This window comes from Leptidea sinapis, chromosome 27, assembly GCF_905404315.1.
Source record: "Leptidea sinapis chromosome 27, ilLepSina1.1, whole genome shotgun sequence".
NCBI classification, from domain to species: Eukaryota; Metazoa; Arthropoda; class Insecta; order Lepidoptera; family Pieridae; genus Leptidea; species Leptidea sinapis.
In genome coordinates this window covers 8,283,670-8,295,999 of record NC_066291.1, presented here as the reverse complement: position 1 = coordinate 8,295,999, position 12,330 = coordinate 8,283,670, and the positions used below count along the sequence as shown (strand labels likewise).

Here is a 12,330-nt window from a genome sequence, read left to right as displayed (position 1 = left end):
CCCAGGTTCAAATCCCGGTAAAATGTGTGTTTCCGAGTCATGGATGTTTCTACATTTATGTATGTATATTTAAGAGAGTAAATGGTATTAAATATATCATTGTCTTGTATACACAGTACAGGCTATGCCTAGTTTGGGTCAAGATAGTTTGTAAATATTATTAATATTATTATTCTAATCAAAGTCTAAGTAAAATCTAGTTAAAGATAAAAATAAATTAAATAATAGATTTTTTATTTACATAATATTTTTAAACACAGTAATAACTATTTTTTATTTGTATCTTAAATCAGATACAACAGCAATGTGATCAGATGGAAAAACAATGCTTGGTAAAGCTTTATGTTGTGTTAATTCTTCAACACTGGGAAAAGGAATAACCTGAAAATCAAAAATATTCGTTATATTACACATTTACTTCCAGATTGCAAGCAAAACAATATGAAAAGCTTAGATTATGGATTGGTCTCCGCTGCGCTCCAACTAGATAGCGCAGGCGTACTCGAGCCAGTCTCGAACAATGTGTTGACGTGCCACATGTTCTGTTAAACTTTGCTAATAATTGAAACTAAAATGCTGGGTTGGTAGTGAAACTTTGTAAAAATATTACTACAAGACACTGGGATTACATATCATCAGTAAGTATTTTGTATTTTATTAATTTCAATCTAAAATAACACGTTCAAGTTGCCACCCACACAAGCATCTAATAGTTGCCGTAACAAAAAAGCTATAATTCTTAGGTATTGCGGTAGCTAGTTGGAGCGCAGCGGTGACCAATACTTAATCTTAGATGAAAATCTAATTAAAAGCTATTGACAGATAAAGAGCTACAGATAAATTAAAATATAGCACAAATATAAACTTTCATCCACTACTTTATATCCTCAGTCTAATTAAAAGATAAAACAGTGTCTCTTAAGAAATATTAGAACTTTCCACTTTTAAAATATTTAATTATAATTCAAAAAACTTATGTTGAATGTTGTAATGTCGTACATGTACAATATCAAATATTTGTAACATCCAGGTAAATACTGCATCATAGTAAATCATAGAGTGACTTTTTAGTTAATATTACTTTTCTCACATCTATTTTTATCTCAAAAGATTTTATGTAAGTGCATGTGTAAGGGCAGTTTATATAGGGCACAAACCTGTTCTACTTCAAGATTATTCTTATCGTAAAATATATAGTCTAGACATTCAGCAAATCCTTCTGTGAAGTTGGTGTACTGAGGCGTACCAGCTGCACTTCCTAATAATGTCTCTTGGAAAAGAGCAAGATCATTAACTGCTTCATCTTCATCTGACAAAATTTATACAACTTTAGAAAAAATATTACAATATAATCACGGACTAATAAAAAATAAGGATTCCGTGTGACCTTACATAACAGTGTAGCACCAAAACAAGCCGATTAACGTGTAAATACATAGCCCCACGCACACACTTACACTACTACAGGCCGATAGGTGGCCATTATGAGAATTGTCATCGTCTGTGACAGATCATTTTGCGTCTCAATAAAATATTTTAAAAATACCGTCGTGCGTTGTGAAAAAGTGTAAAAACGATACTTTATAAGTATTTGTGGCCATATATGATTATTTAAGGGTGAAAAAAATGTGTAACTAGTATCCCCCGTAACCGCACACACACTAGCATAACGGTGCTTCACTTGCTAATATCACGGCACGGAGTCCTTCCTTTTTTACTCGTCCATGAATATAATATATTATATATATCCATGGTGTCCAAGAACATATGATGACGATGACCTGGCATCAGGTTTTAATGCTGTTGTTACTTGTGGGCCTCACAAGAACCCAAACTAGTTGGGAAATCAACCGTTACGGAAACAAATGTTTCTTTCAAAATGTTGCCGAGCAGGAATGTTTATACAGAAGATCGTCATTCATCATATTTTTGCCGATAGATAAAGAATCAATACCATTTTGGATAGCTAAAGAGACGTAGAAGGTTTTAAAATTTAAAATTTTCGATATTTTTTTTAAATAAGCTCTTCAGTTAAAATGTCTTAGTGAGAATTATTGAATTCTAAGCCTTGTTGGGCTGTCATGCTCAACTGTTAGTAATAGGTTAAATTATTGTTATTCATTTTAATTCTTTGGTAAGTTTTCTAACTAAAAACATTAAATAAAACAGATTTTAAGAGCAACACTACCAAAAATATGATATATACTACCAAAAATATACATATGACGGCGTGCAACGCAGAGCAGCTCGAATTGTCGGGGACCCAGAGCTCTGTGAACGTCTGGATCACTTGGCGTTGCGTAGAGACGTCGCTTCATTGTGTGTCTTCTACCACATTTATCACGGGGAGTGTTCCGAAGAGCTGTTTAACCTGATTCCTGCCGCCGAATTCCACCTTCGCACGACACGCCACAAGTTAGGATATCATCCTCACCATCTGGATGTGTGGCGGTCCTCCACAGTGCGGTTTTCAAGGAGCTTTCTTCCCCACGTACCACTAAGCTGTGGAATGAGCTTCCTTGTGCGGTGTTTCAGGGACGATACGACATGGGTACCTTCAAAAAAACCTTCCTTAAAGGCCGGCAACGCTCCTGTGATTCCTCTGGTGTTGCAAGAGATTGTGGGCGGCGGTGATCACTTAACAACAGGTGACCCGTACGCTCGTTTGTCCTCCTATTCCATAAAAAAAAAGTTATAACGCTTAAGTAAATCTATGGTAAGTTATAAGGGATTAAACATTGATAAAGAAGAAACAAATATTATAAAATGGAATGATAACATACTCGATTTCCAATCAGGTAATGTACTTGGCGCACATCCTGTAGTATACAATTGGTATATACCACATGATGGCACACTGTTAAAGTCCCCACAAAGAATCAACGATATCCTTGCACCTGGATTCTGAAAACATGAAATTAACATATAAAACCCCTTTTAATGGGATCAAATTTTTATAATTTGATTTAAAGCTCCTTAAGAGATGCTATTTAGATTGTAGTAAGGTAATGTTGTTAATGGCGTGTTTTGAACTCCTCCTATTATAGACACTGTGAAAGACGCACAATATAGCGAGCTATAAAAGCATAAAAGGCATTTATTTACTCAAAATTGATTCCTTTAGAATTCTTTTTGATGTCTAATAACTACTAGATAATACTACCACTTCGGAAACAAATGGCGCTCTGAGGGAGAAGAAGCTGCGCAAGAAACTCTCCCAGCATTCTTTTTTTGCGCTCTTTTCAATAAAAATATTATACAATATTGTACAGTCATTTCTATCGCTATAAAATAATTACAATCTAGTCCCAGGCTGTCCGATCATTTAGATATTGAGCAGTGGAGTAATAGGATTTACGACAGAGCCATTTTTTTATAAAACATTTAAATCCATCTATAGATAATGCCTGAACAGTAGCTGGGACTTTATAAGTGTATACATTTACCCTTAAAGCTATTATGTATCTTATGAAGCCTACTATAATAAGTTACAAGCATTAGTATCTATGCCATATACGTCATGACACCATTGGATCAAGCTTTGGATCCATAAATCTTTATATATAAAAGAGAATGTATGTTTGTATGTTCCCTAACTCCTAAACTATTCGACCGATCTCAATGAAATAGTTTGTAATAGATTCGTTGAAGCTCAAGGAATGTTTACATATATAATTTATATGGCAAAACAACGTTTGCCAGGTCAGCTAGTCACCAATAAAAGTGAAAAGTACCAATATTTAATTTATTTCTGATGAAACGTTGAATCAAACTTGATGTTTATCAACTCCCTACGGTTTTATTCTCGTAATTTCAAAATCATTGAAGGTAAGTTTCAATCTTATCCAAGTTTTGCTCTAAATTGGTATTCTTCTATCATTTCCCTAGAAACGTTAACTGAATCGGAGCCACGCGTTTACGATATGAGAATGACAAGCTCGCTCGAAGTTACCAATATTGTTCTAAGAAAACTAAAATATATCTACTACCATTAAAAGGGTTACCTATGCTCTATTATTATTAAGCAAACGTCAAATTTTGGAAAATAATAATTTCCTAATAATTGAAGTTCTATCTTGTTACGGGAATACGCATCGTGCAATTTCCCTAAATCGGAACGTAACTTCAACACAATCGTAACTGAACCGTTAATTTGTGCTAAAAGAGTATGAAATCATCAGGAAGCTTTGAACCAGATGGATTCCCCATACTTTAACCGACGACCAGACACCTTCGCATGGACTGGTGTCGCCAAATGTTAGATAAGTTCAACGGCGGTCACTCAAATGCTGTATTTAACATCGCCACAGGTGATGGAAGCTGGATATATTGCTACGAAGCCGAAACCAAAAGACAATCAGCTCAGTGGGTGTTTCGAAGATCGGCCAACTAAGGTAAAGAAAGGAAGAAGTCAAGGAAAAAAGATGATTGCCTCATTCTTTGGTCGGAAAGGTAATTTCGCGACAGTTGTGCTAGACGATAGAAGGGCAGTTACTGCAGTCTGGTATGTCAATCGCTGTTTGCCTGTTGTCTTGGAAAAAATTCGACAGCAGCGCCCTCGAAGCAGGATCCTCCTTCACCACGACAATGCTTCAGCGCACTCCGCAAAACGGATTTTTAAGTATTTGACTATGGCAGGTGTCGAGATAATGAGTCATCCGCCATACAGTCCTGACCTGGCACCTGCAACTTTTATTTATTCCCAAGAACTAAAGATAAAATTCGAGGTATTAGCTTTACGAGCCCTGAAGATGCCAAGAATATGGTTCTTCCTTATTCTTGGCATCTTCAGGGCCCACTGGTTTACTTAGAAAGGGACGGAGATTACTTCGAAAAACATTAAAAGTATTGGCAACTTTCTACATTAAGCCGTTTTTCTAAACATTTTCAGTGTGACCTAGGAATACCACTAGTCTGTGGACTGTCATGAATTTTCCGGTACTCGATGTCTACGGTGTGCCTAATTTACGTGAAAACACTCTAGTGTTTAAGCCAGGAGACGGCAAGTAGTTTTAAGTGGGGTCCGTAAACTGTGGGAAAATTTTAACGAGGTCCAGAATAAAATTAAGTGCTACCTATTGATATTGTATGGTCTTAAATAAAACACGAATAGAATTATAAAACACAAGGCCTAAAATTAATGTGAGAAACTACACCGACGGTTTTCAGCCAGTTTTTTATAGTTTAGTATTTGTGCCTGCTATACAATACATTACAATATTTGGAGCTCCCAGGTTCGACCTATCAGTCCACGTGTTGCCGACCCTTGGTTTAACCTTATAATCCCAGTGCGAGCTGGTCAATTTAACACACACAGCCTAAATATCTTTGCAGGTGTGTGTCGGTTTTCTCACAATGTTTTTTGCTTCACTGTATAAGCATCAGATAAACCCAAATATTCATTTGGGAACACAATTTAATGGGGAGATTAAACCGGCGCCTTCACGATAAAAACTAGCCTTCGCGCCACTGACAGCCTCTCGGTCACTAGGGGGATGTTATCAAAGAAGTACCAACCCTGCACATTAAAGGCCACCTGAGGTGATATATACAAGAGTGCTACCTTATTAAGCGTCAATAACTTTAGAGTACAGGGATTTCTGGTATACTTACTAAAGCCTCTATATCCAGGTCTTTTGTTCGATGTCGGCAATCAATGTGCCAGGTTCACCAGAATACCTCCAGCCCATCAACCATGGCAGAAAACATTGTTATATTAAAATCTGAATATTGCACTAACATTGTTATTTACTCATTTTCTTACCTGATTTTTATATTTGATGAGTAGATCATTGAGCCAGCTTATTACTATTCCACCTTGGATTAGTCTAATATGGTCAGCATCAGGATGGAAATATAGGTGTGTATTGCCAACAATAAGAATTTCATTTTCATTGTCAAGAGACTTCAAGAGAGTTGCACTAGCAACAGTTGATCTATCCAGAAGTCTGTTTGATAGTTTGCTGTTATTTTTCACAACTTCCCAAATTGGCTTCAAACAACTCTCATTCTGTATTGCCTCAGCTAACAGTATTTGTTTGTCCTCTAAAAACCTATAGTATAATATTTTATAACTAATTTTGGTCTTGCAATGTTTTGTTTTCTATAATAAAGTTTCTAAATACCCTAAACTTAGCAAAAAAAGGATATATAGAGATGCTGACCTTTCAATTGGAAGTATGCTTGAAATTTTATCAGTTCAGAATAATTGGAGCCGGAAATTTGTTCCACAAAGTGGCTGTGAGAGGCAAGAATAAATTAAATTTGTATCAAAAATTTATGAAGAATGTGGGACTCAAAGCCACATCTTCTCGGGTTCCATCCGAGCGCTCTTCCAACTTAGCCAACCATTCGAGTGACGTATGGTTCGTAAATTTTTTTTTATGGAATAGGAGGACAAACGAGCGTACAGGTCACCTGGTGTTAAGTGATCACCGCCGCCCACATTCTCTTGCACCACCAGAGGAATCACAAGAGCGTTGCCGGCCTTTAAGAAAGGTGTACGCGCTTTTTTTGAAGTACCCATGTCGTATCGTCCCGGAAACACCGCACAAGGAAGCTCATTCCACAGCTTAGTAGTACGAGGAAGAAAGCTCCTTGAAAACCGCACTGTGGAGGACCGCCACACATCCAGATGGTGGGGATGATATCCTAATTTGTGGCGTGTCGTGCGAAGGTGGAATCTAGGTACTTATATCTTGTTCAACTCTCAGGTTGTGGCTTCATCTATGGAATCTACTTTACAACTCATATACCAATAATTGAATATTAGGAAATTGTGAATATTTGGAAACATTGACTTGAGATGTCACTCTTTCAAATCTAAACAATTTATTATTTTTAAGTGTTCAGAAAATTGTTAAGAAGTACCTTGCAATACTAAAAATTATTTCTACAACAAATAACGATGTCAATTAATATAATAAAAATGTAATGATCATTACAGTACAATCAATTACACCTGTCTTCCAGAGGGGAAAAGGCTTATAAAGACCCATTTGCCACAATCCTAAGTTTTTTTTTAAATTTATTATACCATCACTTAATTATTTACTTTAATAATAGTCATGTTTACCTGAATCTTTCATCCCGGTAAAAAACTGCAAGCCCTTCTGAAACAGTTTTACCTTTTTTATAGAATAAGCCTTTCAGGCCATCCATTTCCAAAAAATTCGTCAATATATTATTAAACACTTTCCCATCAACTTCTTGAAGACACAGTATGTCTGCATTATATCCTGTCGATAAAAAAAAAACTATTATCCCTGTCCTGATTATATAAAAATATTATTGTTATAAATAAAAATTTGTACCCATAAGTTCCTTAAGAATTAACTGCTTTCTATAGTCAAGAGCCAAAGCATAGGGTGGGCAATAAGGGTGTAAAACTGTTCTTGTATAATCAGAATCACAGTATAGGTCTGCCAATATATTATAGGAAACACATCGAAAGCTGAAAAATAACTAATTTTTGATAAATTACAATCACATGAAAAATGTAGTTTTAGTAATAAAGGAATACTGATAAAATCTAAAGCACACTTCACCTTTTGTCTTTTAGTTTTTGTTGAGTGAATAAATGTCTTGTTTCAAATGGACATGGTCCTGGCCCAGCCTCAACACAACTCTTTGATACCAAATCTACACTGGGGCCGGTTGCTTCTGAATTCTCTGAAAAATAATGAATAATAATAATAATATTGACACACTTTTTACACAAATTATCTTGCCCCAAGTTAAGCATCTATAGCCTGTGTTATGGGTTACAAGACAATGATATATTTAATACAATATACTTACTTAAACATACATAAATTCATATAAACATACATAAATACATTTAAACATCCATGACTCAGAAACAAACATCCATATTCATAATATAAATGCTTGCACCTACCGGGATTCGAACCCGGGACCTCTAGCTTAGTAGGTAGGATCGCTAACCTAGAGGTCCTGGGTTCGAATCCCGGTAGGTGCAAGCATGAATGTAATTTAAAAAAAAGTACATTGGTTGTAGTAGATATATTAACACTACAGTACATGTGCAGCCTACTATAGTAGACCAGGGTAACTCTTTTTGCAAGAAACTACTGAATTTTTTTTTTTTATGGAATAGGAGGACAAACGAGCGTACGGGTCACCTGTTGTTAAGTGATCACCGCCGCCCACAATCTCTTGCAGCACCAGAGGAATCACAGGAGCGTTGCCGGCCTTAAAGGAAGGTGTATGAGCTTATTTTGAAGGTACCCATGTCATATCGTCCCTGAAACACCGCACAAGGAAGCTCATTCCACAGCTTTGTAGTACATGGAAGAAAGCTCCTTGAAAACCGCACTGTGGAGGACCGCCACACATCCACATATATTGTTATCCCGCCCAAACCCAGCACCAGTATACACTCAAGCAAGTTAGCTTGAAAAGTGTTGGCCTACTGAAGTCGTTTGCGCATGTATTGGTGTACACCAAAGTCAGGTTTATAACTTTTCATGTATTCTCTATTTATAAAGCTAATATAATTTTCTCTGCTTATTAATATTGTAGTTACATGTATCTTTATTAAATTATTACTATTTATATCTCTGTTAGAAATTGTAAAAGTTATTTTTTTGTTTCTTAATAATTTACCATATAAGTTGTAAAATTAAGTAATGGAAAACATTTTCCATTCCATTTAATAATTAATATCCAAGTTATTTACATTTTTAGATGGCCAACCATAATGGCCAGGTAACAAAAAGGGGTGTGTGTTAAAGACTAATTATCAAAGGTATTTTTACTAAAATTATACGACTGTGTTGTTATTGAATGCTTAATCAATGAATTTACACAGGACATTGATCCATCACCCACAAATGTATGAAGTCCAGATAAATCTGCATATCTTGATGAGAAAGCTGTTAACACATGTCTGCAAACCACCTAGACATCAAGACTAGTATTTTTTGGGTAAATTTTTTTTAGGAATTGTTACTTTAATAACAGTCTATATTTTATACAATTATAAAAGTAGTAGGTACTCTAAAACACATTAAGTTATGAAAGTTAACAAAGAGAATATAGAGATGATAAGAATAATCTACTTGCTCTAGCATTATAATAATTCATATTGATACAACTAATGTAATGTGGACTGTATTTTATCCATTGTAGGTATGTTACCTGAGTAGTTCAGCCAGCTAGAGGTGGGGTTAATCGTTAATATTGCAACTTGTTAAAATGCTTATACGAAAAAAAATAACATGTTACGCAAAACGCTAATTATTATAACACTGTTAAAAATTACAATTCACAAGTAACTATACAGCGTTGTATTTTACTGCTTAGTTAAATTTCACCATTTGTTAATTTAAGCAGTTATTTACTATTAATTAGAATATTAAACAATCTGCATTTTTTTTGGTATTTATGAATCAGTTAGTTACTGGGTGTTAGACAGGTCACTAAACTAGGTATGAGGTGTTAAATTTAAATAGATCACATCAATCAATGAATTTTCCTTCATACTTAAACAGGCTTAGGACTGCTAGATAGACTCTTGCTGCACAAGTTGCAAACAGCACTTTTGTTCTCACTCCTCACAAAATAGTCATATAGCAGCAGTACGTCGTCATTCCGCCATAATAATAAATAAGTTTTTCTTACACTAAACCTAGACCTAAATATTATATTTACAGTTATTTTAATATTTTAAAGTTTTTGTACACTGAACACTAATCAACTACTTTGGTATTAGAAATAATAGAGAATTAATTTAATAACCAAAATGTAACTAAAAACCAAAAATATTTCCGAAACAATAATGTTCGACACGGCCCCGCTATACAATATTATGACTAATTGAGTAACACTAAGTTGAACAGAGAAAAACACATTCGTTATAATTTCAAATTATTAATGTACCTATATGTTTTACCTAATTCATTGAAGACTTGGATAATTAAATGCTAATTTATCGTGCAAGTGAAAATGATAGCTACTGCTTAAGTCATAACTAGCAAATTTGATCAATATTTCTCAGGTTTAATAACATAAATGCTAATTTTTTTCATTTAAATAAACATAGACTTTATGGTATTTTAAATAAGGCATCAATTTGCATTGTATTTTTCTGTCGGCCACCTAGCGTCACTTATGAAAATTAGTCTATTTTGCAATAATAGAAGTTGTGATAATTTTAAAATAGTGTACTAAAGTTTTTTAGATGGCGTTGAAACATAGTCTACCCATCTATGTTCACTTTTAAAATAAATAGTCTTAGATTATACATCATCTAGTGTCACTTTCAGAAACTATTTCGTATTTTCATATCGAACACAGTGATTGAATCTATCGGAATAATACGACACCATAACGGTTTTCGATAGATGGCGCTGATCACAGATCATTAATTAATAATTAGGTATCCGAGTCCTGACTTAAAAAATTAACTATGAAGTTAAATATAGTCTTTTAGAGTATTTATTAATAACATTGTTAATGGTATTTTCTGGTTAACAGTTAATATTAATTGTTATAACTTTTAGCACCCACCACTACAGCCAGCTAACCTCCTAACACATCATTAACTACTCATTTGATGGAATATGAAATGCCCCTATCTGTACCAAATAATATGGTAAATGCACAAAAGTGATTGTAACTTTATGCAAATCATAGAAGAGATTTAGTACCTACTATTTTATTATTATTCAGAAACAATAATTGTTTTTTTTTACTGTTATTTTCAAATTACACTCACAGTGATACAACCTAGTACAATCAAACACCTAATTAGTAAAGGCATAAAAGGCATTTATTTTCTCAAAATTGATTCCTTTAGAATTCTTTTTGATGTCATTTCTTATACTACTAGATACTACTACCGCTTCGGAAACAAATGTCGCTCTGAGAGAGAAGAAGCGGTGCAAGAAACTCTCCCAGCATTCTTTTTTTTTGCGCTCTTTTCAATAAAAATATACAATATTGTACAGTCGCTATAAAATAATCACAATCTAGTCCCAGGCTGTCCGATCATTTAGATATTCAGCAGTGGAGTAATAGGATTTACAACAGAGCCATTTTTTTATAAAACATTTAAATTTATTTATAGATAATGCCTGAACAGTAGCTGGGACTTTATTGTAGAAATGTAAAACTAGAAGTAACTAGTTATACAGTATATTTTTTGATGACATATAATTCATTATGATCTTACTGTAAAACTATTCATTTAATAGATCCTTGAATTAATATGTGTTAAGGGTAGTGAGTAAATGTAAAATACTATTATACCTTGAGTAATTTATAAAAAATATTCTAGAAATACTTACTTGGTATAATTTCAAGTTTTAATTTGAGTCCTACATCTTGTGTCATTGGTGTATAATAAAATACATTGGTAATAAATTCCCATTTTATTTGAAGATCATTAATAGCCTTCCCATTTTCATCAATAGCTTTTCCCCTGTACCAATTAAATAAACTTAAATTTTTATCTGTATAGTGTGCCTCAAAGTTTTCAGGAAAAACTGGAAACCCCATTAAAATGCTTTTTGGCAATTCATAATTAACAATCCATGGTGCATTAAATATAGCCTCGTATTGTTGATCAGCAATGTCTAACTTTATTGAGGTATTTGTATTGAATAACTCCATGCATGATAGTTTTTCAGGGATAGGTGTGTTGTTATTATCATAAATCATGACTTTCACATTTTGATTTTCTACTAATCCTCTCTTCTTTGATTTTTTACTTTTAAATTTCTGAACATTTGTACCAATACGGCTGCACAGCAACTCTAACGACTCCGTAGGTTTCCTACTAAGATTGAACTGCCTCACTGTATCATTAACTTTGAAAAGAAACGATATGTCAATTTTATCATCTTTCTGAATATATCGAAAATAGCACTTTTCCATGTTTATACTGTTTAATTTTGATATATTAACCAATGAATTAATTTTGCGAAAACTGTAACATAGCCTAGAAAACATACTATGGGTCCCAGAAAATATTTAACTAAATTATAGAAACGCACTTATAAAGTTATCATTTTTGTATTTATTAGTTCTTCATGAGAACATTATAATTTGAAATATTAGATTTATTTCGAATAAAAAATGCTAACCAAAAAATAACAACAACTTTAATTTATTTTTTCTTCCTTGCGAATAGCCAACACTCAACAGTGAACAAGGCAACAGTTGGCAACAGTCAGTCAGTCAACCAAAGACAATTTAAACAATAAGTTCAGTTAAGACTAGCAAGCTAGCGATTCCCGCGTGTCGTTGATGGCACTTGCGACGCGGAGCTCTTGAAACTTAATACCGCACGCACTTGAAAAATTG

At 34.0% G+C, this 12,330-nt stretch overlaps 1 protein-coding gene across 1 annotated transcript; it reads right to left on the bottom strand.

The window, feature by feature from the left end:
- Nucleotides 1-217: 217 nt before the first annotated feature.
- LOC126972787 (2',5'-phosphodiesterase 12) lies at nucleotides 218-12,096 on the bottom strand. The gene is made up of 8 exons (XM_050819833.1): nucleotides 11,313-12,096; nucleotides 7,548-7,671; nucleotides 7,314-7,453; nucleotides 7,076-7,238; nucleotides 5,765-6,053; nucleotides 2,784-2,904; nucleotides 1,158-1,309; nucleotides 218-381 (listed from the first exon to the last, which is right to left on the bottom strand). The coding sequence occupies exons 1-8, from the start codon at nucleotides 11,974-11,976 to the stop codon at nucleotides 274-276; spliced, it is 1,761 nt and encodes a 586-aa protein (XP_050675790.1). The 5' UTR covers nucleotides 11,977-12,096; the 3' UTR covers nucleotides 218-273.
- Between the last annotated feature and the right edge of the window lie 234 nt (nucleotides 12,097-12,330).

Bases quoted from the DNA above. Each gene is read 5' to 3' on its own strand.
- LOC126972787 (XM_050819833.1), bottom strand. From the start codon at position 11,976: ATGTTTTCTAGGCTATGTTACAGTTTTCGCAAAATTAATTCATTGGTT. The intron at 7,672-11,312 runs GTAAGTATTTCT...ATTATTTTTCAG, and splicing joins AAAACTTGAAATTATACCAA to AGAATTCAGAAGCAACCGGC. The intron at 7,239-7,313 runs GTACAAATTTTT...TTTTATCGACAG, and splicing joins AATTCTTAAGGAACTTATGG to GATATAATGCAGACATACTG.